At 44.6% G+C, this 27,435-nt stretch overlaps 1 protein-coding gene across 1 annotated transcript; it reads right to left on the bottom strand.

Annotated features, from left to right (window-relative positions):
- Positions 1-1,116: 1,116 nt before the first annotated feature.
- Positions 1,117-23,594, bottom strand: LOC148529134 (acrosin-like). The gene is made up of 5 exons (XM_088468845.1): positions 23,504-23,594; positions 19,519-19,720; positions 8,945-9,210; positions 2,657-2,802; positions 1,117-1,306 (listed from the first exon to the last, which is right to left on the bottom strand). Exons 1-5 carry the CDS (start codon positions 23,592-23,594, stop codon positions 1,136-1,138), a joined length of 876 nt encoding a protein of 291 aa, XP_088324971.1. The 3' UTR covers positions 1,117-1,135.
- Positions 23,595-27,435: the final 3,841 nt, after the last annotated feature.

Raw genomic sequence — 27,435 nt, 5'->3', positions numbered from 1 at the left:
TGCAAAATCGTTATTTTGGAGTACAAAGGTGGGGAAACCACTCAGAACCCTTGGAACAGCCCCACAAAGGATAACTGTGTGAAAGGATCACTAAAAAAAAAATACTTAAGAACACCCCAAAAAAGTACTTTCATTTTGAGAGCGAAAAAGTACAATGTTGGGGTACAAGCATAAAGACTAGTGAAATAGACTTTTGGGGGGTCGGGTCTGTAAGGATGGGTCAGGTGTTTTTTTTTATTGCAGGTGCTTGCAGCAGGTGGGTTTTTCATGTTTTTTTTTACTTCACTTTAGAGACTTCAAAATATGCCAGCACCCATTTTCAAGGACCCCAAATATGACAGGACTACTTATTTTCATCAAAAAATACTGCTTAATGCCATTCTTCACAACTTGTGCAAAGACGCTAATAAGAAGCTATTGAAACTACAGTACCCCAAATAGCTTTATAAGGGCTATTCTGGGACATCTACATTGATCCCCAATGTTAGTGCATCTTTTTGGGGGCTTCTGGCTGGTTTCCCCATCTCTGACAGCACTTTCCGCCTGTTCCGACTTCGCAGGTTGCTGTTTTCGCATGGTTTGGAATTTAATAGGGCTAATAGCAGAGGCGCGTACAATAAGTTTCCGAATAGAAATCACGCAATGTCAGCGGAAAGTTCGGCAGGCAAAACTTTATCGCGGGTGCAAAACTAATTGAATACTGCCCTTGGTCTGAATAAGTAAACACGCAAGATGATAACACGTAAGATGTAACACGCAAGATGATATTTCAGCATAAACTCCGTTTATATTTAGATGTTCGTAACAACCAATAACATGCCACTAAGTGCTTTCAAGGTCTCATCTAACATCAAGGGGTTTACTTACTAAAAGGTAGCCTTGAAATGCCAAGACATAATTCTGCAGGCATTAACTGCAGACAGTGTTCAAAAAGCTGCCATTAAGTAGATAAACCCCCAAACAGTCACTTATAAGACAGATTGAACTGTCTTATAAGTAACTGTTTGGGGATATTTGAACACTGCCTGCAGTTAATGCCTGCAGAATTATGTCTTGGCATTTCAAGGCTACCTTTTAGTAAGTAAACCCCTTGATGTTAAGAAGCTTCTGGCATTGGAGGCTGTAAAATTGGACATCATAGCTTCTGTGCAAGTTTGTTATGGATCCAGTCCAGATAGTATTGAGTGGAAGTGTAGACACCTGGTTTTCTTGCTTGTCCACAGCCAGTTCCCCAGCTTGTTATTCCCACCACTGAGTAGACTTTAGAGCTTGGTGTTTTGCACATTAATGGTCCTCCACTGTCACCCTACATGGAAAATGAAATATAATAATCAATAGAAATACTTGGTAACTTTGGGCCTGGCTCAGATATGTCTGCAATGCCGATTACTTAAGCAGCCCAACTGCACATATGTCTTAGGGCCTGATTCCGTGATTTACGCTAATGCAATCGCAACTGCATTCTCTCACGGATCACAGTTGCTAACATGTAACAGCATAAACATCAGTACCATCGATGCACATCGGGCAGTCATGCAGCTTTTAAGTTAAGTCTGACCAGCCGCAAACACTGCAGCTCTCCCGACACGCAGAGAGCTCTCATGCTGTGAAGAAGATGGCAATGGCTAATTGAAATGGTGATTAAATGGTTCAACATGTTTGTATTTTTCTAACCACCCCTCTGTTACCACCCCCAAATGCTGACTACCTGTCACTCACTTTTGGAATGGTTCCTTTGTTACGAGAGTAATCGCAATGCAATAGCTGCGCATGCACAGTGCGGCTTTCGCGTATGCACATTTGCAAACAATCGCTCATTCTGCAAAAATACCAGCTTTGCGTAAATCAGGCCATTAGCCACAATGCACTGGTGCGACGATTGAATTGGGATCAAATGTGACTACGGTTGTAGTGAGGGTTTATTTGCAAGTGATTGACAGACTGAGGCTGTTTTGTGGGAAGTAACCAGGGCCGGCTCTAGGGGTGTTCGACCAGTGCGGTCGCACAGGGGCGCCACCCATAGAGGGGGCACCCCCACCCCAGCATCCTGATTCCAGCGGGACAGTACTGTTCCGCTGTTCCACCCGCGGGCCGAAGTGGCACGTGGGTGGTCAAATCGGGAGGCTGGGGACCCCACCGCCGCAGCTGTGCAGCGGTGCCGGACCCCCAGAGAGTGAATGGATGCCACACACATTCACTGACGGGAGAGGGCTGGGGGAAGCCCAGCCAGTGACTGAGTGCTGGGCTTTACCCCCAGCCTGACGTTATTTGGAGGCGTGCCATGCGGGCACACCTCCAAATAACGTCACACAGGGGGCATGGCCTATGGTAATTAGGCCACGCCCCCAAATTCGAGGTTAGGGTGCTCTCTCAAGAGCCGGCACAGGGTGCTCAGAAACCTGGAGCCGGCCCTGGAAGTAACAGTAGCTGCACAAGCGCGGGTATGTTATGACTATTTTCAGGGCGTGTATCTGCCTACATCTGCGATCCCGTATGCAGAAACCTGATGACAAAATTTGTATCTAGTATTTTTATCAATTAAATGAGTAGCGCATCCTCTGAAGTACCTGTTATCCAAATTTATCTTCATCACAAACCCTAGAGCTGTAAAGTAGGGAAACCAATCTTGCCCCACATTAATGTACATAATTATTACCTGGCAGCTGTCAATGCCTCCACGCTCATACCCTCCACATATGTTGTGTATTCCTACTGCACCGTTGTACCATGTGTGGCTATTGCAGATTTTGTTAGGAATCATCATCACTCGAGCCTCCTGTAGAATATCTGCTGCTTTGTTGGCTGCAAAAGAAAATAATCTAAGTAATTTCCTATGTTTGTAATCTAGTGGTATAAAACATTGTGATCGGTATAGTTATATTGAATAACTTTTGAACACTGTGGTTTTAAGTTAACTTTATCATTAAAGGACCAATACCCCTAAAATGAGTTATCTGATAAAAGAGCTACTCCAATATCATCGCCATTCACCAACATTTCCTGCATATTATGCCAGCATTGCCCGGATATATAATCTGGTGGCTCAGGATGTAATTACTTGATGACATGTCTCACAGTATCTGCTTTCAGCCAAGAACATACAGTATGAGAAAGTGTACAATATCCTATAATGCCTCATATCTGGGCCTACTGACGGTAATGCTGGCACACAGCAAGTGCTTTCAAATAAGGGCATAAGCATATAAAACTGAAGCCAACAAAATGATAGACCACAAGATGATCCATATCTGTTCTTACAAAGGTGTTTCGGAGCCCTTGTCCATGCATGTGTTTTTTTTAATACATTTGGGAGGTAAATAATTTAAAGAAAAGAATCATTGGGTTTAAAACCCAATAATTGGAAAATATGCCCCAATATCTTAAAATATGTATTTGCAGTTTTGAGGAGTCACAAGGAATTTCTTATATTTCAGGAGCTCTATCCATGAAAACCTCAATTCTCTGCAGTTGAGAAACTTGCCTGGTCTTTTATATTCACATGTGTTATGGATTAGATTTGTGATTAATGCAACATTTCATTGCTGTATGTGAACTTTTGTTTTATTTTCAACCACTGGGAAAATATCAAAAGCAAAACATCTCAAGGTGCTATGTTATTATTATTATTATTATTATTATTATTATTATTATTATTATTATTATTATTATTATTATATATGGCTTCAAGTGGATGTAGTGGCGATGTTTGCAGAACTGAGCGATTTATTTTTGTACTGAGCATGTGCCAGAGTCACACTATGCACACGCCAACTTGGATTACCAACAGCAATCACAGGGATGATTTGGATGCAGAGTGATTGACAGTCAGTGACCATTTGTGGGAGGTAAGGGAGGGGGGATGTGAGTCAAAGGGGTCTAGTTACTAAGCAGTGTTAGGAGACAGAGTGAAAAGTGATAAGTCTGTGATAAGGTGCCAGCCAATCAGCTCCCAATAGTCATTTTTCAAACACAGCCTGTGAGATGGCGGTTGGGAGCTGATTGGCTGGCACCTTATCACAGACTTATCACTTTTCACTCTGTCTCATAACACTGCTTAGTAACTAGACCCAAAAGTCATGTTGCAGTCGTTGCATGGGCGTGTCTCAATCTAGGACTGCGTCTGTGTATGCAGTTGCCGAAGCTTCGGCAGCTGACATTCTGAGCAGCTATAGGACGACCTATGTGCGACCAGTGGTTCATCTTTGTGCACAAGCAGCGGATTAGAGATGCAGCCGGTGGTGCTGTGACATTACCATAGATTTGCAGACCTGCTGTTTGTGGAATCGCAGCGTCCATCTCTAAATCAGACCCACAGCGTGAATCTGCTATCCAGACTTATTCAGGCTTTTAGAATGTTTTTTTATTTAGTAAATGTTATCTATGGTGCGTGCGTGTGTTGCTATAATACTAATGTTACTGTAAGTTATTACTGTTTTGAAATGGGAAGTAAATTGTTTCAGACCATTTGTTTTCAAATAAGGTTGCACCTGTCACTATTGCATTTTATAACATTAATTTCAGTTTGTTTTTGTTTGTTTTTAAATATAACTGTTAATGAATGAATTTAGAAACATTCAGGTATAATTGCACTGCTGTGGTACAATACAGAGCAATTAGTGTCCATAATGAGATTTTATGACTGGTGGATATTATTGCTGATTTTCTGACCAGGAAATCGCAGCGTTATGCAGTCAGGAAGATGACAGTCGTAATGCTGACCACCGGCTTCCCGACTGCCATATCCCGGCAAGGTACTAATGATAGGCGTCGAAATCCCGACGCCTATCATTAGCCTTACGCTGTGAGACCGATGTCCGGCATACTGAATGAAGCTAAGCCGGGCGGCGGCAGCGGACAGCTACGGGGGTGGATAAATTTAGGGGCTCCTGGGGGGGACTTAGGGTTAGACACCCCCCTCCGGGAGGTTTAGGCTAGGGGAAGGGGAGGTTAAGGTTAAGCACCCCGGGGGGAGGTTAGGTTTAGGCACCCCCCCGGGAGTGTTAGGATTAGGGTGCGGGGAGGGGGGGTTAGGTTTAGGCACCCCTGGGGGGAGGCTAGGGTTAGGCACTTGGGGGGAGGTTAGGGTTAGGCACCCCTAAAGGAGGGTTAGGGGGGGAAAAGGTTAGAGATAGATTAGATACTTACCATGTCGGCATCTCTCTTTCTCTTCCATTTTCAGCATTTCCTCATTTTCAGCATGCCTGGGTAACCCATCCCAGACGCTTTATAGATGCCAGCAGCGTACAACAACCACCTTCAAGTTCGAAGTAAACCCTTCACTTTGCCACTATTTGTTCTACAAAGCTTCACATATATCATATAAAAAGTATGTGGATATGTACCGCATAGATAGCATGAATCCAGGGCCATAACTAGTGGTGTGTGACCGATGCCGCCACACAGATTACAGGGCTCTGTGGCCTGGAATGGCACTCTGCAGCCAGTAACGTTGCAGCAGTGCCATCCGTAGCGTTCTTTGGATACTTAAGACAGGCACCCTGCAATGTATACATCTGCAAGGATCGTCTTCTAGAGGCTCATTGCAGTGCTGCGCTTTTGGGTGCTGGCTGGCCCCCCCACCTATAAGCAACATCATGCACAAAGGGGGTGAAGCTGGCACAGGGCATATTAAGGCTTCATAGAGGAGTCTTTTTTTTTTTTTTTTTTTTTGAGGGGGAGGGGAATAATCATCCTTATGGACTAATTTGAAGTTAAATAGAGTTCCTTAAGAGAAACAAATACAGAACAGCTTGGGTTCTTTGTGACATGGATTCTATAAGGTGCTAGAAACATTCCTTGGAGATTCTAGTCCATGTTGATTTGTTGACATGATAGCATCATACAGTTGCTGCAGATTTGTAGGATGAACATTCATGCACATATTGTGGAGTTCATTTACAGAAAGCAAAATGTCTTTGTGTAGTACTAACTCAGCTTTGGTCCTTCAGCGCACCTCTTTCTAATTTTCTGTGGCGCAAGATCCTACTGGGAGTTTGCTCAGGTCACGGGTAGCAGTTGGAGGCACCAGAGCACAAAGTTTTGTGGAGCAGATCAGAACAATGGTTCCTCCGTGATGTAAGATTATTAAAATTTGATAAAAGTGTGGAAAGCTTTTACGGGATGTCTGTGGCTGTGCTGAGGGGCACACCTGTTCAGATACTTTGTGTGACATTTATTGGGCTTGTTATCAGCGACAGAATTGTACAATCAGCATAAAAACATCACATTACAGTTGCATCTACTAGCACATTTGGACCATCTAAATTAAAATAGTTTTCTAAATATTTGCTGATTTTACTTTGCACTCTTCAACGGGAGAGCTTGGAGGGGAGATCCAGGTGGGAAACGTTTGTGGCTCTGCAAATTGATTAATTGCAGCCCCACGGCATAATATTGTGAATTGTGGCATCACACAATGAAGAAAAGGGTCACAAGTTATCCTGCCCCCAGACAACCCACCCTTATGGGAAAATATGGGATATCTGAGAGGCTAGTCCAGATTACGGTACCTCCCCAGTAAAGTGGGCTGTCGTTGTGGGCTAGGTCTTGCCATAAGAGCAATTTGTTGGTGCTCTGTGTGCCCACCAGACAATGAACTTGACACTGCAAAAAAATTATGGAGTCCAGGGTGGGTGAAGATCTCCCACAACATGGCTTCCATGGGCATAACTGCAATGAGTAACTTTGCTATCGGGTCTGGATCTCCTCTTGGGCCTGCTTCCCCTGCACTCACCTAGCTCACTCTGCCAGCCGATTGCTGTTAAAAGAGATTGCAGAGCTGAATTTAAAGGGGGGACGGGCTGGGAGGTACGTCATTTGCATCATGAATCAAACTGTCACATGGATCACTGCAAACAGTGCAATGCACTTCCATTTGCTCATGGGTGAAGGGACAGCGCTCCTAAAGGGTGAGTGTAGTCTAAATAACTCACTTATAGGGGCAGATGTATGAAGCTCTGGGAAGTGATAAATTGGAGAGTGATAAACAACCAACCAATCAGCTCCCAACTGTCATTTTTCAAACACAGCCTGTGACTTGACAGTTAGGAGCTGAATGGCTGGTTGGTTATCAGTCTGCACTTTATCACTTCCCAGATCTTCATGCATCTGCCCCACATGTTCCTTTCTCATTTGTAAAGACACTAATGCATTTAAAAGTAGCCTTTATCCTATTTACCATGTCAATCCATTCTCAAATCCCTATTATGACATGAAGGGCTTTAATTATGAACAGTTTCATGGTAGGTTGCAGGTGAAGGGACCTGCAATCAGGGTAAAGCCTGTCATGCCTAACACTGACTGCTAGTGCTGAGATAAATTTTCACCTGCAACCCGCTAGGAAGCAGCTTTTACCTAGTATTTATCAAGTACATTCATTCTGATTGGTTGCTATGGGCAACTTCTCCACTTTTCCACTCTTTTGAAAATTGTATAAATTTTAGCCTGAAAATGGCTGATAACAGTTAATGATAGCTTGCCCTCAGCTGCATCAAGTTCTATCAAGAGACAGGGATTTGTACATATATGCAGTACTTACATATGTAAACTTTAGTTCTCGTATACAGTATAAGGCAATGTATATTTTACATTAAAGATTATATAGTTGTCTGTGTACTTTAATTTTAATAGGGGGAATAGTGTCATAATATTATTTTGGGTGATACAGTCAAAGGCTCTGACCTAGTCTGCTGGCTTCCTTTATTTCAGGGTTTTCCACATTTGAAAGACCAGAGTCCCCTCTTTGTATGGTAATCACCATACAATGTTATCCTGCACTACAGAAAATATGTTTTCTATATATGAATCTGATTGCACTATGTTCCATATCACCCTCATAATGGCACCTGCACATGTGAGGGTACCCACATACAAAACAGAGGAGCCCCCTCTTTCACATGATGTGGCCTCTTAGTACTTACAGTATTGTCTGTTGATCACCAAACACTGGGCCTGATGCAGAGTTATACACTAATCCCGTCACGGCTGCATCTTTTTACAGAGATACTGAGTTAATATGGGACGGCTTTGCAAATCCAAGTGGCTGCATAAACAGTCGCAGCAACCAAATCCATAAATGCAGCATCAGTCGCAGATCAGGCGATTATAGGTCTTCTGAGTAAAGCTGTGTACACTGAGCAATGTGTACCTAGCCAAAACGTCGGCCCAACTAGCCAACATAACGAAACGTAAGTACACATCAGAATGATGTAATGAACGACGGAATGATCACTCATTTCATCCTTCATTACACTGTATGGCACCGCATGCGATATCATAAGGTTTGATATGCAGCAAATAAAACCTGACGTCGCATGCGAGCGCAGGAGCGCGCATATTGTGCATATACACTGCATGATATGCATGATTTGTCATTCTGATTTGGCCAAATCAATCAAATCAGAACGACATTGCTCCAGTGTGTACCCAGCTTTACTCTATGGCTACTCAGAATGACCAATGAAACTAAGACGCCGCCACCAGTAAAACTGCGTACAAAGATGCAGCCGCTGGATCTAAAACGCCTAGAAAACGGTTGTGACGCGTTTTTGCACTGTACCCAGCAATTCCATATAACTATGATATTAATTTCAATCCTCTTGTCCTGTTACTTATTGGCAAGGTAAGTGACATTTATCATAATCTGTAGCTAACACAAATATGAGTTTTATAAAACAGTTTCAGATCAATGATTGTATCCAAATTTCTATGGTGCATTATAAAAGCTGATATAAATTATGGGGTCTATGCACTAAGTATTGGAGAGAGATAAAATGGATGGAGATAAAGTACCAACCAATCATCTCCTTTTACAAACACAGACTGTAAAATGACATGAGCTGATTGGTTGGTACTTTATTTCTCTCCAAGGCTTATTACATAGACCCCTAAGTGTGCAATGGATAAGTAGTACTTAAGTAATATGTAAAAGATATATCAGGCTTACATTTTTCCTTCAAGACTCCCCAGCCAGCAATGTAGCAATCTGTCATTCGTTTGACATCCCTGGTGTTCTTCGGCATACATGCTGGCTGAATGTAGTCATTGTAGGCTATGGGCACATCTATACGCAGCAGGGCGATGTCATTGCGCACAGTGTCTGCAGAGTATTCCTCATGCTCTATCTTTTTTGATATTTTACGAATCTGTACTTGATGACTTAAATCCGATATCTGGTATGCGCCAAACACTAGCCTCAAAGAGGAGACATCACTGAAACACCAGAAATAAAAATATTAGATGTAATAAAATATTAGGCAGCCAGCTACAGGATCAAAGAACCATTAACTGCACACCAGCAAACTGTGAAGGGTAGCTATTTTGTGCCTGGAGCTACCACCCATGAAATTGTAGATGAATTACCTACAAAAACTTTATACTGTGTTCAGTGATTATAATCAAATTTTTTTATAATGATCGAAATTTGTTCAAATCAATATTTTGGTGTATAATGAATAAGACACAGAAACAATTGCAAATTGACTGACCTACTGTATAATTTATATAACATAGTGTTACCTAGCAGGGAAAATATGGGCTTAGCACTTCTTGGTAGAATGAGTTAATGCACTATCCCCAAAGAGGTCTATGTAGTGGTGGTAAAGTGTGTAAAATAGGGCAAGGCCAGAGAAATTATTTTTCAAGGACTCTACATAGGGAGAAGCTGTGGCAAAGTATTTTGCCGGTATTTGCGCCTGAAATACTTTATAGCTCTTTACCGTTTGATAAAGCCTCAAATATGTAAGTAAAACACATGAGTTTTGATAAATATAATAATGCATATTTTTGGAATATGCATTATTATCCAACTATTGAGAATAATCGTCACGTACATGTACATTCTCTGTTTATTAACAATGATAACATGGCACATTCTCATAATCTATGATTTTATTGTATATACTTCTAGAATAATACATAAAATAAAAAAGCAGCCGTCAATATATGGGGTCTGTACTAGCCGCTATGTAATGTTTATTACTATGGTCATTTCCAAAGCTTATAGGTTTCTAAACAAGGAGTTAACTGTCTCTCTCTTACCCCTGACACAATCTATAGTAACTAAAGATTTAAGGCTCTGTTTGAAGAGGAAAGTGAAAGCATAAATACATTGTCGCTTTTATCTCCGTGTGCCAGGACAGATTTAGCGGTAAAGCTCCTGGGATTCGGATTGCTGTTTTACTTGTATGGAAATTGGAGACTAGGAGATAGTGCTTTGGATGGTCTCTTGTGGATACCCACTTATGCTAGATGGAAGAGCCGTATTGTGGCTGGCGACTCTGAATTGTCAAGAGCATAATACTTTGGGAAGCAATGAAGAAGTTGTAGAGAGTAGACCTGCAATAAGTAGTGACTAATCCAAGGGTGGGATTTGGTACCTGGGAGTGTGAGACCAGAGAACTTGGGCACTAGTGGAAGGCTGGCATTACCGGGTCCTGTGGATGTGTAATTGGTGCAGGTTGCCATTAGCAATTATACTTGTGGACACTGAAGAATGGCTGGAAATTTACAGGTAATGGTCGTGGACATGATGACTAATAGTACTATACCTAGCCTTGTGGAAACCCTCTGGCATTGCTAAGCTGTCATATAGTTGTATCATAAGGATGCCCAGAAGAATGGGAAAGAATTGGTGCAGCAGTAACATGAAATCAGTAGATTGCATATAGGTGCTGCAATGTGTCACAAGGATCCAGCACTGCAGATGCCACCAGCACCCACCATGCTTCCATACCCTGGGGAGTCTGAGGCAAAATATGATGTGTACTGCAAACTTAACTGCAGGTATCGATTCCCTGGGCATATGTTTCACCCAGAGTCTGGAGGGACAGTTGGTTTGTCTGGCAGATATTGTTGCAGCGTACGCGGTTATTTCCCAATATTTACAAGAACAGTGATCTGAAATGCCTGTATCCTTACAGTTGCTATGAAAAACTTATCAACAACTATTTCCTCTTACCTCTTTTTCTGTATGTTATTACCCAATCTTGTTTTATTACTGTTTTATTCCCAATTGTAAAACGCAATGGAATATACTTGTGCTATATTAGTAAATCTTAATAAATAAATGATAAATAATATTCAACATCAACCAATAATCTTGTGTTTTCTGCATTTACAGATATCATGCTGTGTGTGTAAGAAGCTGGTCTGAGTAGATTCTCATGAGATCTGTTATGTTTCATGTATCACAGTCAGAGCTCAATTGTATTTTCCACGCTGCCTTGTTGAGGTAAGTGAGGTAAGTGTTATCCCTATGGAGACGGGCAAGAAACTACGCTAGTGTATAGACAGATAAAACTGAATATAGATATAAACCAAAAATCAATCAAGTAGAGTGTGGAATGGTGGGTATAATAGATGGTGGATAGATATTGGAGGCTATATAAACCAAAAACCTCTAGGCAATGAAATAAGATCAAACATATTATTTAATATTACATGAAAATTTGATACATAAAAAACATACATGTGACAATAAAAACCACATTATTCGCAGCAAAATGTAGACTGGATGAATATGCTGATGCAAAAATGGATATGGATCATAAAAATGAAAGAGTTAAATGACCATCGTAATATGGAGTGAATCCATTTGTATCAAGTAGCAATGTTAGTCACGCTAGTTGGTAAATAGCGTTATCTTGCAACATTGTAACTGCAAACCTGCAATTAAATATCCTTTTCTGTATTCACAGTAATATGTTAACTGGAGTTTATATTGAACAGAATGGTCTTTGCAAAGTTCAGAGTTATCACCCTGTCGGGTGCACAGTGATAGAAAGGATATTGGTACTGACCGGCTTCAAGCTCTCAAACGGCTGTTGGTATAGAGCATGACTTTCTATCCACTGAGGGTCGGCGCATGCGCGGGCTCTTAGTCGCGGTATTTTTTCCGAAAATACCGCGACTAAGAGCCCGCGCATGCGCCGACCCACAGTCGCTGCTACCCCCCACCGACGCTAAGCCCCGCCCCCGGTGCTAAGCCCCGCCCCCTGCGATCACGGACCCCCGTGACCCCCCTCCCCCCCGTGACCCCCCCTCCCTTCATTACACTTACCTGCATCCTCCTGGCCTCCGGTGATCTTCTCCGTGCTTCCCGATCAGGTGATCTCCCATACTGCACTGGGGCCCGATCACCTGATGACCGGGCAGCAGTGCACTGTGGGAGACCAGCTGACCGGAGAGGAGCCATCACCGGAGGCCCGATCACCGGTCCCTGGATTCAGGTATGTTAAAAAGCAATCAGCTTGCGGTCTGTTTAGACCACATAGCTGATTGCTGGTATCAGCTCCCGCCTCTACTCTCCCCGTTAGAGCAGAGTGGGAGCCTGGTAACCGGGGAAGACCCTGGATAACGCCACCTCCACGTGGCGTTATTATCACAGGGCTCCCCCCGGTATTTTTTTACAATTTATTTTTAGTAACCATTACAATTATGGGAAATGTGATCTGCTTTACTAAAAATAAGTGATACATAGGGGTTGGAGTAGAATTTTACTAATTCTACTCCAATTGCCCTATAGTAACTACAGGTGAAACTAAAATAATGTGAAAAGGGTGTGAAAACACCCTTTTTCACTTTATTTTAGTAAAAATAATGTTAATAAATAGAGCCCTTAGGGGCCTATTCATGATCGGGGTCCGATATCTAGGCAGCAATTGAGGAACTTGTGCTGATTAAAAACACCCAAAGGCAGATGGGAGGAGTGATAATAGCAAGCAGAAGGAGTCTCAGCTTTCAGGTGTATAATATACTGTATACAAATATAGAGAAAAGGGGGAGGGGCTTGGACTGCACACCCTGATTTAATTATTTCATATTTTTTTATTTATTTTCAACATTAGCCTATTGTTTAACAGTATAATCAAATTGACCAAAAGTTTTTTTTTTTTTTTTTAAACTGATACTTGTGAAGATAGGGAGCGAAGGCCAGGGGCGTATCTATATTGGCTGCAGGGGGGGCCCCGCACTGCACACCCTGCACCCATATTATTTTAAACTCACCTGTCCAAGGTCCCGCGTCAGGTGTCAGTGCTGCACAAAACACCGGAAAATGGCCACCGTGGCCATTTTTCCGGAGTTCTGCGCATGCGCAGTAGACTCTGGGCACACTCTAGTGCCCAGAGTTTACTGACTCTGCGGTGGCCGGCCAGCTGCATCAGTTGGCTGCCGGCAACTGGGGAGAGAGGAGGGGCCCCGCACGAGGAGTGCACAAGGGCCCCCTCCTTACTTAAGATGCCCCTGGTGAAGGCTATTATTAATTAAAGGTATGAACTAAGAGAAGCATTATAAATATGATGGCAAATTGACTATAGATCTATATAATACCCTGCTATGCGAGGTATTACGTTGAACACAGTACATGTAGATGCCACTATGAAGGCAGACCACAATTTCCATCAACCTCTACAGCATACTTGCCTACTTTTGAAAAGTAGTTTCAGGGAGATTATAAAAGTAGAGGGGGCGTGGCCAGCTCTGCCCAAAGGGCGTGTCTACCATCACCTATGGGCTTATCATTTGCCACTCAGTGTAGGAGAGATTGGCTCCTTTTTACACTACTAGATTGTCAGACCCAAATGCTAACAGGAGAAAGGGAAGAATGTGTGTGCTGAGTGTCACAGGCATTACCTGCTCCCAGAGAGGATACTCACTGACAGCCATGGATGAACGGCTGTCAGTGAGTGCCGTTTCAGAGTGTAGTGAATGCCTGTGACACTCCCCACCCAGCCACTATGGACCCCATGATGCAGTTCCCTTATATTTTAGCCACCGTGGTGGGGAGAAGAGAAGGGCCACCACTGCATGCCTGCGGCTGCCGCAGCTTCCTCCATCGCCGCCAAGCACACTGTCCAACACTGCTAGGTGGCCACCGCTACTCACAACACTGCCAGGGGCTGGCTGGCAAATCTTATCCTGGGGGGCACACACACAGTACTAGCCCACAAGCTTCAAAAGCAGTAGTACAGAGACACAGATGACAGATGGAGGTAGCATCAGGGACACAGGTGATAGATGGAGAGTAGTAGCTGGGGCACAGGTGACAGAGGGCAGTAGCAACAGGGACACAGGTGACAGATGGTGGTAGTAGCAGGGGCACATGACAAATGGCAGTAGTAGCCGGGACACAGGTGACAGATGTTTAGTAGCAGGGGTATAGGTGACAGATGGCGGTAGTAGATGGGATACAGGTGGCAGATGGGGTGGTAGCAGGGGTATAGGTGACAGATGGCGGTAGTAGCAGGGGTATAGGTGACAGAGGGACTCAGGTGACAGATGGGTGTAGTAGCAGGTGTATATGTGACAGAGGGACAAAGGGGACAGATGGGTGTAGTAGCAGGGGTATAGGTGACAGATGGGGGTAGTAGCAGGGGTATAGGTGACAAATGGGGGTAGTAGCAGGGCTATAGGTGACAGATGGGGGTAGTAGCAGGGGTATAGGTGACAGAGGAACACAGGTGACAGATGGGGGTAGTAGCAGGGCTATAGGTGACAGAGGGACACAGGTGACAGATGGGGGTAGTAGCAGGGGTATAGTTGACAGATGGGGGTAGTAGCAGGGGTATAGGTGACAGATGGGGGTAGTAGCAGGGGTATAGGTGACAGAGGAACACAGGTGACAGATGGGGTAGTAGCAGGGGTATAGGTGACAGAGGGACACAGGTGACAGATGGGGGTAGTAGCAGGGGTATAGGTGACAGAGGGACACAGGTGACAGATGGGGGTAGTAGCAGGGGTATAGGTGACAGAGGGACTCAGGTGACAGATGGGTGTAGTAGCAGGTGTATATGTGACAGAGGGACAAAGGTGACAGATGGGTGTAGTAGCAGGGGTATAGGTGACAGATGGGGGTAGTAGCAGGGGTATAGGTGACAGATGGGGTAGTAGCAGGGCTATAGGTGACAGATGGGGGTAGTAGCAGGGGTATAGGTGACAGAGGAACACAGGTGACAGATGGGGGTAGTAGCAGGGGTATAAGTGACAGAGGGACACAGGTGACAGATGGGGGTAATAGCAGGGGTATAGTTGACAGATGAGGGTAGTAGCAGGGGTATAGGTGACAGGTGGGGGTAGTAGCAGGGGTATAGGTGACAGAGGAACACAGGTGACAGATGGGGGTAGTAGCAGGGATATAGGTGGCAGAGGGACACAGGTGACAGATGGGTGTAGTAGCAGGGGTATAGGTGACAGATGGGGGTAGTAGCAGGGGTATAGGTGACAGATGGGGTAGTAGCAGGGGTATAGGTGACAGAGGGACACAGGTGACAGATGGGGGTATTAGCAGGGATATAGGTGACAGAGGGACAAAGGTGACAGATGGGTGTAGTAGCAGGGGTATAGGTGACAGATGGGGGTAGTAGCAGGGGTATAGGTGACAGATGGGGTAGTAGCAGGGCTATAGGTGACAGATGGGGGTAGTAGCAGGGGTATAGGTGACAGAGGAACACAGGTGACAGATGGGGGTAGTAGCAGGGGTATAAGTGACAGAGGGACACAGGTGACAGATGGGGGTAATAGCAGGGGTATAGTTGACAGATGAGGGTAGTAGCAGGGGTATAGGTGACAGGTGGGGGTAGTAGCAGGGGTATAGGTGACAGAGGAACACAGGTGACAGATGGAGGTAGTAGCAGGGGTATAGGTGACAGAGGGACACAGGTGACAGAAGCAGGGACACAGATGACTGCCTGGACTGTTAATGGTAGTAGCAGTAGCAGAGATTGGTTGGGGGTAGTAGAAGTGACATACATTTAATCTGTGGGGGGTGTAGGTAGTAGCAGCAGCACTGACAGACATCAAGTGGTGGGTGGTGGGTGGTCCTTCATTAGGCTACATGAGTCTGTGTGGGGCAGCTGCAGGAGGTAAGTGCGCTCCTCTCTCAGCCTCTCAGGATCTTCCACAGCAGTAGTACTTTGCCTACCCACAACCTCCCCCATGTTCTGCGGCAGATGCCGGGACTCAGCACGACAAGAACAGCAGTCTGTCACTCTGAATCCCCGCCTCCTGTAGACTTTGGTCAGGAGGTTGTGGAGCCAATACTCATCCCCTGCTGTTGCTCATACAATGGACGGAGTGCCGCATGGGCTGCACACAGTCCAAGATTGCATGCACCTACTGTGTTGGATACTCGGTGGCCCACAGCAGTATAAGATGGTGCGAGCCAGGTGAGCACAATCCCCCCCTGCAACCTGGCAGAGTCCACCCCTGGGAACTGGGTATTTGCGGTGGAGGGGAGCCGGGGACAGGAGGGGGCAGGCAGCTGGTAGAGGCAGAGAGAGTCGGGTACTGCTGGGGCTAGGACGAGGTGCGCCGCTGTGGTGCTAGCGTAGCTTCATTCATGAAGTCTCCTGTTAGGCCACGCCCCCTGCATTTCCAGACTTGCGCATGCGCAGTCCGGACTTTCACAGTGTGGCGGTTAAACCGGGAGAAGTAGTATGATTTGCGGGGCAGCGGGAGGCTTAATTAATAATCGGGAGACTCCCACTGAATTCGGGAGGGTAGGCAAGCCTGCTCTACAGCTACTGAAGAGGTCAGGAGTAGGTCACATGACCAGTGTCAGGTGGTCAGACATGTGACAGCTGGATGCGAGCAGCAGTTGCTCAGGGAGACTCTGTGGTAACGGACAGAGAGGAAGATGGATGCAGCGCAGCTCTGCCTACTTGAGGAAGCCAGGACAGAAGGCCCTGAGGCAGCCTGTAAGATGCCAGAGACAGACCCCAGAGGCAGGTAAGAGGGCAGACCTGTCTGAGGCTGATGTGACAGGTACTCAGGGAGCCGGCTATAGTGGTACAGCCCCTGTGTTCAGCATATAGAACAGGGGAGAGGAACCTTTTTTCTGCCGAGGGCCATTTTGATATAAATAACATTATAGGCGGGCCCTGTGTAGGCCATGCCCCCTTCATGTGACATCACACAGGGCAGGGCCACAATCGCTGGTGATTACAGCAATGCCCAGAGAATCCTGAGGATGCTCCAGGGAGCTGTAAGGGCAGTGGTCCTAAGGACGCTCCAGGCGGCACTGCTGCATACATTCTGGCTGCAGGGTGCCATTCTAGGCACCCTGCTACCCGGTTGAACCTAGCAGAAAAAAAGCTCAGAGGCCAGACCAAATGATTCCGGGCAGGAGGTTCCCCATCCCTGATATAGAACATATGAAGATGAAGAGACTAGTTGCACTGGCACATAGCAATATTTGAAGCACACTGAGGAGATAAACTATAAACATACAGTATGTAATGGCCACATGTGAGGTTCACACCGGGCCCAGGAAGAATATGCCTACCTGGAAGCCTGACGTTAAGTAAAGTGACTACAATAGATATATATGCATATATATTGACAAATGAGCAAAGTACAAAGAGTTGCCTATCCACACTGGCAATCACAGTGACATACTTTTGACATCACATAGATGTAAACAATCCGTATCGTTAACTGCTATACAATCTTCTGCAGGCTTTGGGAGTAATGTATGTGCACCTTCCAGCTCCTAATTTGGTTTGAACCCTAGAGAAATGTTATTGTACTGAAATAATTTATACTGCAGTATAAAAAACATTATTAGTTATTTGGTTCCATTGGCAAGTACTAGAAGTTGTTCTGTATACAGCAGCATATTGAAGAATAGTGTTATGTATATTATGTTATAAGGTGTTGGATAAATTGTTAAACATGCAATTTAATGAAATAGTAAATATCATTTATTTGTGTTTGAATTCTAAAGTTGTGCTAAAATGCGCATTGTATGAACTATGAGCTGATCTTTTATTGGGCGGAAAATATAACCCAGCAGGGACATCTACTAATCCGTTCCTACAAAATATAGATTTTTTGGCAAAAGTTGTGTTTATGTGACTGATTTAAATGTAAAGTCTAAGATCTAGTAGGGGAACTTGCCTCTGTGAAGAGGGTTACCGGTGTTATGATGAATCTGTAAAGTCACTAGAGGTATTGTTTTCTTTATGTTGTTGTTGTTATTGGGGATCACCACATTTAGATTATAGGGCCTGATTCAGACCCACTCGCGAGCGGCTGTCCGCTGCAAGTGGGTCGATGTTATGGACTGAGCATGCGCACGACGGAGGGAGCTCCGTCGTGCGCATGCGCCAGACGCGACGAGCGAAGGAAAGTTCTTCGCTCGTTGTGTCCGATCAAAGGGGGCGTGCTGTCAATGTTGATTGACAGCACGCCCCCTTTGGTGGGCGTGCCTCCCTGACTAGTGATGCCTCCCACGACTAGTGATGTCAGTGGGAGTGATTTTGGCTCTGATAGAGCCAAAATCACTCCGGAGCTTGCGGTTGAAAACCTCAACCGCAGGCTCCGGCTCGCAATTTCGATGGTCACGACCATCGCGGCCATCACAATGCACGCTCGTATAGCCTGTGGGTGGTGACCCACAGCTATACGAGCGTCCAGGAGGACGCTCCATTTTCATGAAGCCCGGCCCTCATTCAGAGCGTGTGCTCTGCTCAGAGCGTACGGCTCTGAATGAGGGCCATAGTCCTTTAATAGGGATACCAGCAAACATACAATATGCTGTATTTCTGTAGACATTTTTTTATTGGTTTTAAAAACTCCAAATTGTTGAAAATCTGACTAAAAACAAACAAGGATAAGTACAAATGCTCATCTTTACTGCTGGACAAGAGCACTTTTTATACAGATGAAATAGCTTCATATAGCTGGACAGACCTCAGACGATCAGCAAACAATGTGATGGTCGTCCAGATTTTCCTTGATTTCCCTGACAGAATACAGTGCATACATACTGTGCAATCTTCCAAAGGACCGAACGACATATCTTGCATTGTTTGGTGCTTAGATCATTAAATATATAATGTTAACATATCGGTAGTGCGTACACATTGAACGATTTGCTGGAAATCTGGAACAAGATTTTCATATTGAGCTGCATGTAGGGGCAACATGAAGATGGAACGGATGACGCCACGAAAGGGCGCATTGTGCGTACACACTTGACGATGTGAACGATTTGTTGTTCGAATCCATCGGAATCAGGCATATCATCCGATAAATCGTCTAATGTGTACCCAGGTTAACAGTGGCTTCTTTGTTTATAATGTGCTATTCTGATTTCTTGTAACCAATTAGCCATAGGAGTGTGGCTTGATTGCCATTCTAGAATGGCACCAGAAAGTGGGTGTGAGTGGGAGGAGCAATAGAAAGAAAGTTGCAAGCTCTGTACATTTTCTTGGTGAGTGCGGTCACACATTGCCCCATAAACTGTGCTGGTTCTGTACTATGAAAACGGAGCCAACCTGGTAAAAAAAATTGTTTCAGTATGCAGGATCCTCCACTAAGAAGAAAAAGCAATTTGGTTATACGTTATTGCTTTCCTGGGAGTGCAGTTTTAACTAAAGTGCAGAAATCTTACATAAACTCAAGTCATATAAAACTGCACACTAATAATTATATGTACCTTTAAATCCAGGTATATTCACAAGTACTATATCTAATTTTGCCCCATTAGTTAGTATACAAGGTGAGAATGTTACTTACTTCGTGTGAGACTTGAAGCAATGGGCAGCTGTAATAACCCACTTCACATTCAGGATGGAGCCTCCACAAAAATGTTTGTAATGGTCAAGGTGCTTGTGTCTTTGGATGCTGACTAACCATGGCCAAGACCCAGGTAATGCATCTTTTCCACCAACAATGCGGGAGCCAGATTGTTCCCCGACCAGAGGGCGACTTCCACATGCTACAGGGGACAGGAATATTTTAGTTATTCCATGGCAAACTCAGTAATTAGAATTAGTTCATGTGACTGCTGCTAACTCTCAATTCTTGACACATTCACTGTTCATCTGTGTGCAGTTGCTGCTGGTGTAACGCTGTGACACGCTTGTCTTGCACAAGTAAATAAACATTAACGAAAAACACAGTGTCTACATTTAGGTAGAAGCCCCACATTCATTTTAACTTTTACCTCCAACATAAGCTCTTTCTTACCCATTTTTGCCAGATGTAGGGGATCTACCTATCTACTAAATTGTAGACCCTACTGGAGAAACTATTCAATGGGTTTCTCACTGGAAGCTTCCCCATGGAAAGCATTGGAAATGTAAAATACTCCTACAGTATAGTCACCTACTACAGAGGTGCCGATGAGGAAGAGCAAAATATATTTTATAAAAATGTAGGTAAGATCTCTTATTGGTTTCAATACGTGTTGTTGTGTACTGTAATCAATAATTTTTTTACATTTCTTGTATAAATAATGTCAACTAATAATAATAATAATAATAATTTTTATGATTATTTGTGCTCTCATAGCAACAGTGAGTACACACACTAGTCCTTAATATTCTAATATAATATTGTGCATGGGACTATGGGCCTGATTCAGGTTGGTTCGCAAGGCTGCGTTCGCACGCAGCCGGCCGATGTATGCATTCTGTGCATTAGCAAGCATCGCAGTGCACATGCACGAACCAACCTGAATCAGGTCCTATATCCCATAGCGTTTCAATGCTGCCTATAGATTAGGATTACCACCTTTTCAGATTACAGGTCAGGGGTCGTGACAAGGGGGCGTGGCCAAAGCCACTGTAGGGTTTTGAAACCATTTTGTTCCCCAGATTTCATGCCCCTTCATATGCCAGATGTAGCTTATTTGCCATCAAAGCCCCCTCATGTCCCTTCATATGATCCTTTATATGCGGAGCTGCCTCATGCCCTTTATAGTCATCACCTCTTCTCCACCTGACCCTTTATATGTTAGACCTCTAATACCCTTTTATATGCCAAGCACCTTATACCTATTTTAATGTATCTGATCCTTATATTTAACTGTAAAATAATAATTTACTTTTCACCCAAGAAATGGTATTACTCTTTTATTATGTCCCCTTTCACTTAAAGAATTGGACATTTCCTTATAACATTTCATTTTGTCCAATGCCTTTCCGGGTACATACTGTATATTTCTGTCCCCAGTTTTCCCTCCCCCTCCTTCCCCTCATGTTATGCTCTGACTTACTGGTAAAATAAAATCTTGACCTTGGCTCTGCAGTAATTGAAGTATTAGTGATCGGAGTGCTATGTGAGTTCAAGCCTTAATTGCTGGGATGCTGCTGATCCCCAATAGTCTGAGCCACAGAAAGGGAGGCTCTGCAGCACATAGGCCAGCGAAGCCACTGCAAGTCACGTGTTAGGGGCACATTTACTAAGGTGAGCGTTTTTAGAAGTGGAGATGTTGCCTATAGCAACCAATCAGATTCTAGCTAGCTTTTAGCCTGGGGACAAGCTCACAGCAGAGGCCCATCATCAAAATACAACCTTTAGAGGCTGGGTTTAGATATAGAACTCAGGGCTGATGTATCAAAGGGAGTTTTCACACTGCATAGAAGTCCTCCGTTTGCACATACCCACACTGCCAACAGATTTATACTTCCTTTCATGTGCACAAATAAACGCTACACAGACTGCCTCATTATAGGAGAGCATCCATGTGAAGGACTTTCAGAAAGTCCCATATGTGTGCTGTACATATTGTACTCTGCAGCCACAGGCAATGCGCAAAAGTCCCGTAAGCATGTGTTTGTAATCCAGAAACCTCTACAACCATTTGTGGTGGTCGTGGTGGGTTTGTGTGAAAGTAGATATACTGTACTACGATCAATTGGCTTCCAAAGGCTGCCTAAGGGCACTATTTACAACAATCCGCATTTGTAATGCAGATTGTAGTGTGATATTATCGACTGAATTCGCATTGCAAATTCAGGAAATATCACAGGGATTTATTACAAATCCCTTGCAGGGACAGAGTCCCTGCACACTAGCGCACTAGTCACGGTATTTTCGCAAAAAATACCGTGATAAAGTGCCGACGCATGAGCCGACCGACCATCGCTGCTACCCCCGGTACTAAGCCCCACCCCCGTGATCGCGGACACCCCCCCCCCCGCGCGAACCTCCCCCTCAATACAATAGCACTTATCTGCAGTCACCGGTGCACTGGGACACTGTCACCTGATGACTGGGCCGCAGTGCACTATGGGAGACCAGCTTACCGAAGGGAGAATATCACCGGAGCCCCGATCAACGGTCCCTGGAGTCAGGTAAGTACATTTTTTTTTTTTCTTTTTAGCAGAGATCAGCTTGCGGTCTGTTTAGACCACACAGCTGATCACTGGGACTGGCTCCGGGCTCTGCTCTGCCCGTTACAGCAGAGTAGGAGCCCGGTAACCGGGTGAGACCCTGGATAACATCGCCTCCAGGTGGCGTTATTATCACATGGCCTCCCTAGGTATTTTTTTCACTATTTATTTTTAGTAACTACCAGGCAGACCACACAAATTCTACTCCAATTGCCCTGTAATAATTATAGGTGATACTAAAATAATGTGAAAAGGGTGTGAAAACACAATTTTTCACTTTATTTTAGTAAAAATAATGATAATATATAGAGCCCTAAGGGCCCTATTCATTAAACCTAAAAATTCTCTGGAGATAATTAGCTTTAGAACTCTCATGGAGTTCTAGCTAATTATAGGTGGAATTCATCATTCCACCTCTCCATAAGTATCTATTCCGAAAAGCTGTCATTTTTGCGATGGGAAATAGATACCTTTCCCTGCCTACACTACCTTATCGCATCTGGAAACAGTGCTGCGCATGCGCTGTTACATCTGTAAAACCAGCGCATGCGCAGCACTGCCTACAGATGCGTTAAGTTTGTGTACCCCCCGACCCCCCCACCCTCCTCCCCTCTCCGCTCACCTCCCCCCCCCGACTTACCTGTCCGCGCAGCAGCCTCCGGCTCCGTCCTGCTGGTCTGTCATGTGGTTTCCCAGCAGAAACTAAACTTTCTTGTGCTCTGCTGGGGAGCACACATGTCCGACCAGCCTCCAGAGCCTGAGGACGGAGCAGAGCGCCGGATGGACTCGTCGGGGGACCTGCACACGCAGATACAGGTAAGTTTCACCTGCTATTCGCCACCTCACAGTGGCGAATAGTAACTGCATCAAATTCCGAAAATTGATAATTTTCGGAATTTGATGAATACCATAATTTCCACTTCCCCATACTAATGTATGGGGAGTGTGGAAATTAACACAGGGGAACTTAGCAAGGAGATATCTGTGATATCTCCTGTGCTAAGTGGCTACATGAATGCCAAAATAACATTATTTAAGGAAAATGTCCTTAAAAACGTTATTTTAGTGTTGATGAATAGGCCCCTAAGTCTCTGCCAGCAGTAAAAATCTGTATTTGTATGGTGACAGATGGGCACTCACAGGCTGTGCAGAGGTGCACCATATATTGGCTGACCGGATACGGGCTACAAGCATTCCAAAGCGATCCGGCCTGGAGGGCTCCTGACCTGACACCCGGCCCAGCCCACCACTGTCAGGGAAGATACTGCTCCCCTTTGCTTATTCTTATCCTTCACTGCTGAACCTTAGCATGTAAATTAATTGATTCTCTTACACAACACTACAGATAGCATACGTTATTTCTCCAGCCTATTCATACTCACCAGGTGCACCAGCTACATCATTCACAAACACCAAAAAGAGAGCGACGCAGATGTATACAGCCAGCTCTTGTCTCATGGAAGACTGTGCCATTGCCCTTGTTCACTGGTACTGAATGCAGCTAGGACTAATCTCACAAATACTGTCATTGAGAGTATTGTGACATCATATAGGACTATGCTGATTATGTAACAGGATGAAGTAACTGAACTGCAGCCCTCTAGAGAGTTTAGGGACAAGGGCACATAAGTTGAATTTTATGAAAGTTGAGTTTTCAAATATTCTGAATGGAATAGAACCTTTGTTGTGTTATTGGGTAGATATATCAAAGCTTGGAAAGAAATAAAGTGGCACTTTATCTAAATGTAATTTTTCATACACTGGCTGTAAAATTACTGCTAGAAGCTTATTGGTGGTACTTTATCTCTTTGCACTTTACTGTATCTCTCTCCAAGCTTTGATACATCTCTCCCACTGTACTGTATTCCTAAGACTGTCATTCCATCACTACTTCCCTTCATGCTACCTAGAATTTTGGAGAAATAGGAGCCACCACAGTCCTGGCTGGAATTACTCCCTATAACCTCGCAGTGCGTGTCACTGCCCAGCTACATTACCTACTGGGGGACATTTATATAACTGTTACACAGAAAATTGTGCAAATAAGATGCTCTGAGCACCAAATATATATATTTTCCTGTGCAAAGAATCTGTTGGCAAAGCATGAGATGTTAATTTCTTGTTGTATAAAAGATAATGAGGGTGATTCAGAGGTGGACGCAGGTAAAGCATCCAGCGCTTACCTCTGTACATGCGTCCGAGACACACTGCGCAAGCGTCCTGTGCTTACCGCTGGGAGACGCAGATGGTAATTACATGGAGATACAAGCAATTTCCATGGCTGTAAATGGGGATTTGCACTGCAGCACATCTCAATAGGACGCCCATTAGCCACAACATTAGCATAATGTGAGGATGCGAAGAATTTCAAATGAACTATGACATCATTTTTTTTATTATTTAAATACAGTGCAGCACATACAGAAAAGTATAAATACAGTGAAGTAGATATATATTATTTAAAACAGTATAAAGATAGTTGTCTATCCTCGAAAAAGAACAGTAATTATAGTTATAATATTCATATAAACATCGAGGATTATTAAGGCATATTTGAATAGTTCTAGTCAATGTTTATAGAAAAGAACTGTAATAAAGCTTGTATAACACATAACTTCCAATAATAGAATAGAGGGAAGAAATACTCAGAGCAAAATAAAAAGGGGGGGGGGGGAGACATGTGGAAGATACATTTGGAGAAGTAGGGGGGGAATGGTAAGGGAGGGGTGGGGGGTGGCAGAGACCAAATATATAATTGCAAAATATAGCAAGTCAACTAGTGTTCCTAACTTTATATATCATAAAATCAATACACAAAGTAAATGATAGGTCTATGAGGAACAGTGATGAGTGGAGATAATAAATAAAATACATCTAGAAATAAATAGAATGAGCACATACAGTGTATCCGGAAAGTATTCACAACGCTTCACTTTTTCCACATTTTGTTATGTTACAGCCTTATTCCAAAATGGAATAAATTTTTGTCCTCAAAATTCTACACACAATACCCCATAATGACAACGTGTAAAACGTTTTTTGGTGATTTTTGCAAATGTAAAAATTTGCATGTGGGTGCAGCGGCGTGCCCGGTGCGCGTGAATCTCCAGCCCTCCCTAGTTGCAGCCCTGCCATCAAAGGTGTACACTAAACATCAGGTTAGCGTACATCTCTGAATCAGGCCCTGTACTGCTATGCTGTACTTTTTTTCTGTTGACTGTATTACGCTATGGTATGTAATATTTTTATTGTATGACATACCTAAGAAGAAGTACATCAGATTCATCAAAAAGTCCAAACAACAAATTCCTAAGATAAGATATTGTCATACTTTTACCATCGCTATTATTTTAGCATCCATAGAATTAACTTTTTTGACTTATTATTCCTGTTTGAGTCTTCAATGGTGGAAGGACCAGTGTACACACTTGGCCGACTCGCCGTATGATTTGGGAAGCTATACACACTTACCAATCGGCCGCTCGATGTGATTGGCCAGACATCACAGCTGGGCAGGCATTTAAATTTGACTGCCAAGTTGTGATATCAATGTCGCCGGTTCCTGCAGCCAGTGTACGGGCGGCCACAGTTGATGGGTCATGCGTACACATAGACAGATGTATGATATATCTTCAAGATATATCAGCATCAGCTATGCTACAGAGTGATCTGATATCTTATCAACATACACATGGACATGCATTTAACGATATGTAATTCATTGGCTATACGCACGACATCACAAAGTGTGGTCACCCATTTTCAGGCATGCGCAAACTGTCCCTCTTCTAGGGACGGCCATAGGTATGGTCACCATCCATGGTTACCATCGATGGCAAAATAGAAAGTGGCCATCGATGGTAACAAACTATGCAATGGATGACCATTGATGGCTTCACCAACCAACCGATGGTCATCCCTGGTCCATGACTAACCGGCCCATAGGCCAATCAGAACCAGGGGGCATGGCTTCATGCTCCGTGTCCCAGCACCATGAAAAAAAAAAAAACTATTCGGTTACGTTCTTCCATTGATAGAGGGAGACCATCTGGTTCTCCCCCATCGATGGGAAAAACATTCGACATCACCCGTAAACCATTGATGATTATGAATCATCGATGGTCGATGGACCATCACTACCCTCTTCAGGGAACCTAAAAGTTGGAAGGTATGTTAATGTCAGAATTGCCTACCCTCCCGAATTTCGCAGGAGTCTCCCGAATCAAGGTGAGAGCTCCCGCCACCCCTCGAAGTAGGCTGAATCCCCTGCATTCCCACAGCCATGTATAAATATCGGGACTGCGCATGTGCGGGTCCGGGGGCAAGGGGGGCAGGCCTGAGCTTGACTGTGTCAAGACGCAGGGACGTACACACCGAGTGCAGGAAGTCAGAAGTGTGGCTGCTACTGGTCCGGAGGTCTCCTGGGCACGCCTTTCCCTGCACACGGACTGCTGGGAGATACTGATGCTCCCAGCATTTCCTGGCCAGCCAGTGATAACAGAGGAAGGAGGGGGGAGGAGCCGAGGACACTGAAGTCAGAGACAGAGGAGCTGCATGAGACTGTAGCTCCTGCCAAATCTATTCATGTCAGTACCATGGGGGAGGAGAGGGGGTGGGAGGGAGATCTATTAATGTGTGTATGAGAATCTATTCATGTGATGTGTGTTTGTGAGACTGTGGCCATCATTCATAGGCGCTCGCAAGAAGCAAGCGCTCGTTCTGAATGAGGGCGGCCGCTTCTAATTTTTAGTGCGGCCTCCTGGTCGCTAGCTAAGCTGTGGGTTACCACCCACAGCTTAGCGACTGACCAGGGTGATGGTCATGATGGTCTATGGGGGCTTGCGACGAGACCCTAAGGTTGGGTTTCGGCAACCGCAAAGCCCAGGGAGATTCCTGCTCTGATTGAGCAGGAAGCTCCCCACTGACATCACTGCTGATGTCAGTGCGGCCACCCACAAAACGGCAGGCGTTCTTTAAGGAACGCCTCCGTTTGTGAAACCACCACCCCCACCGCGCCTACAGCTAGTAGTGAGCTCCGGAGCGAGAGAGTTTCTTTCTCGCTCCGGGGCTTGCGCACACGCAGTGCGGTTGCTGCGCGTGCGCAGGACCAAAACATCGACCTGGTTTTACACTACACCAAACACTATCAACCCGCCACCCACCAGGAGCGGCACCCGATTTTCGGGAGGCTCCCGGCAGAATCAGGAGGGTAGGCAAGTATGCTCTGTGGGCCTGATTCAGAGCTGAACGCTCTGACCAGAGCGCTCGCTCTGAATCAGGGCCCTCCTCCCTAAAAATGGAGCGGCCAGCTGTG

This window comes from Taudactylus pleione, unplaced genomic scaffold (genome assembly GCF_031769625.1).
Source record: "Taudactylus pleione unplaced genomic scaffold, aTauple2 ptg000086l, whole genome shotgun sequence".
Taxonomy (NCBI): Eukaryota; Metazoa; Chordata; class Amphibia; order Anura; family Myobatrachidae; genus Taudactylus; species Taudactylus pleione.
This window is presented reverse-complemented; position numbering and strand designations above follow the sequence as displayed.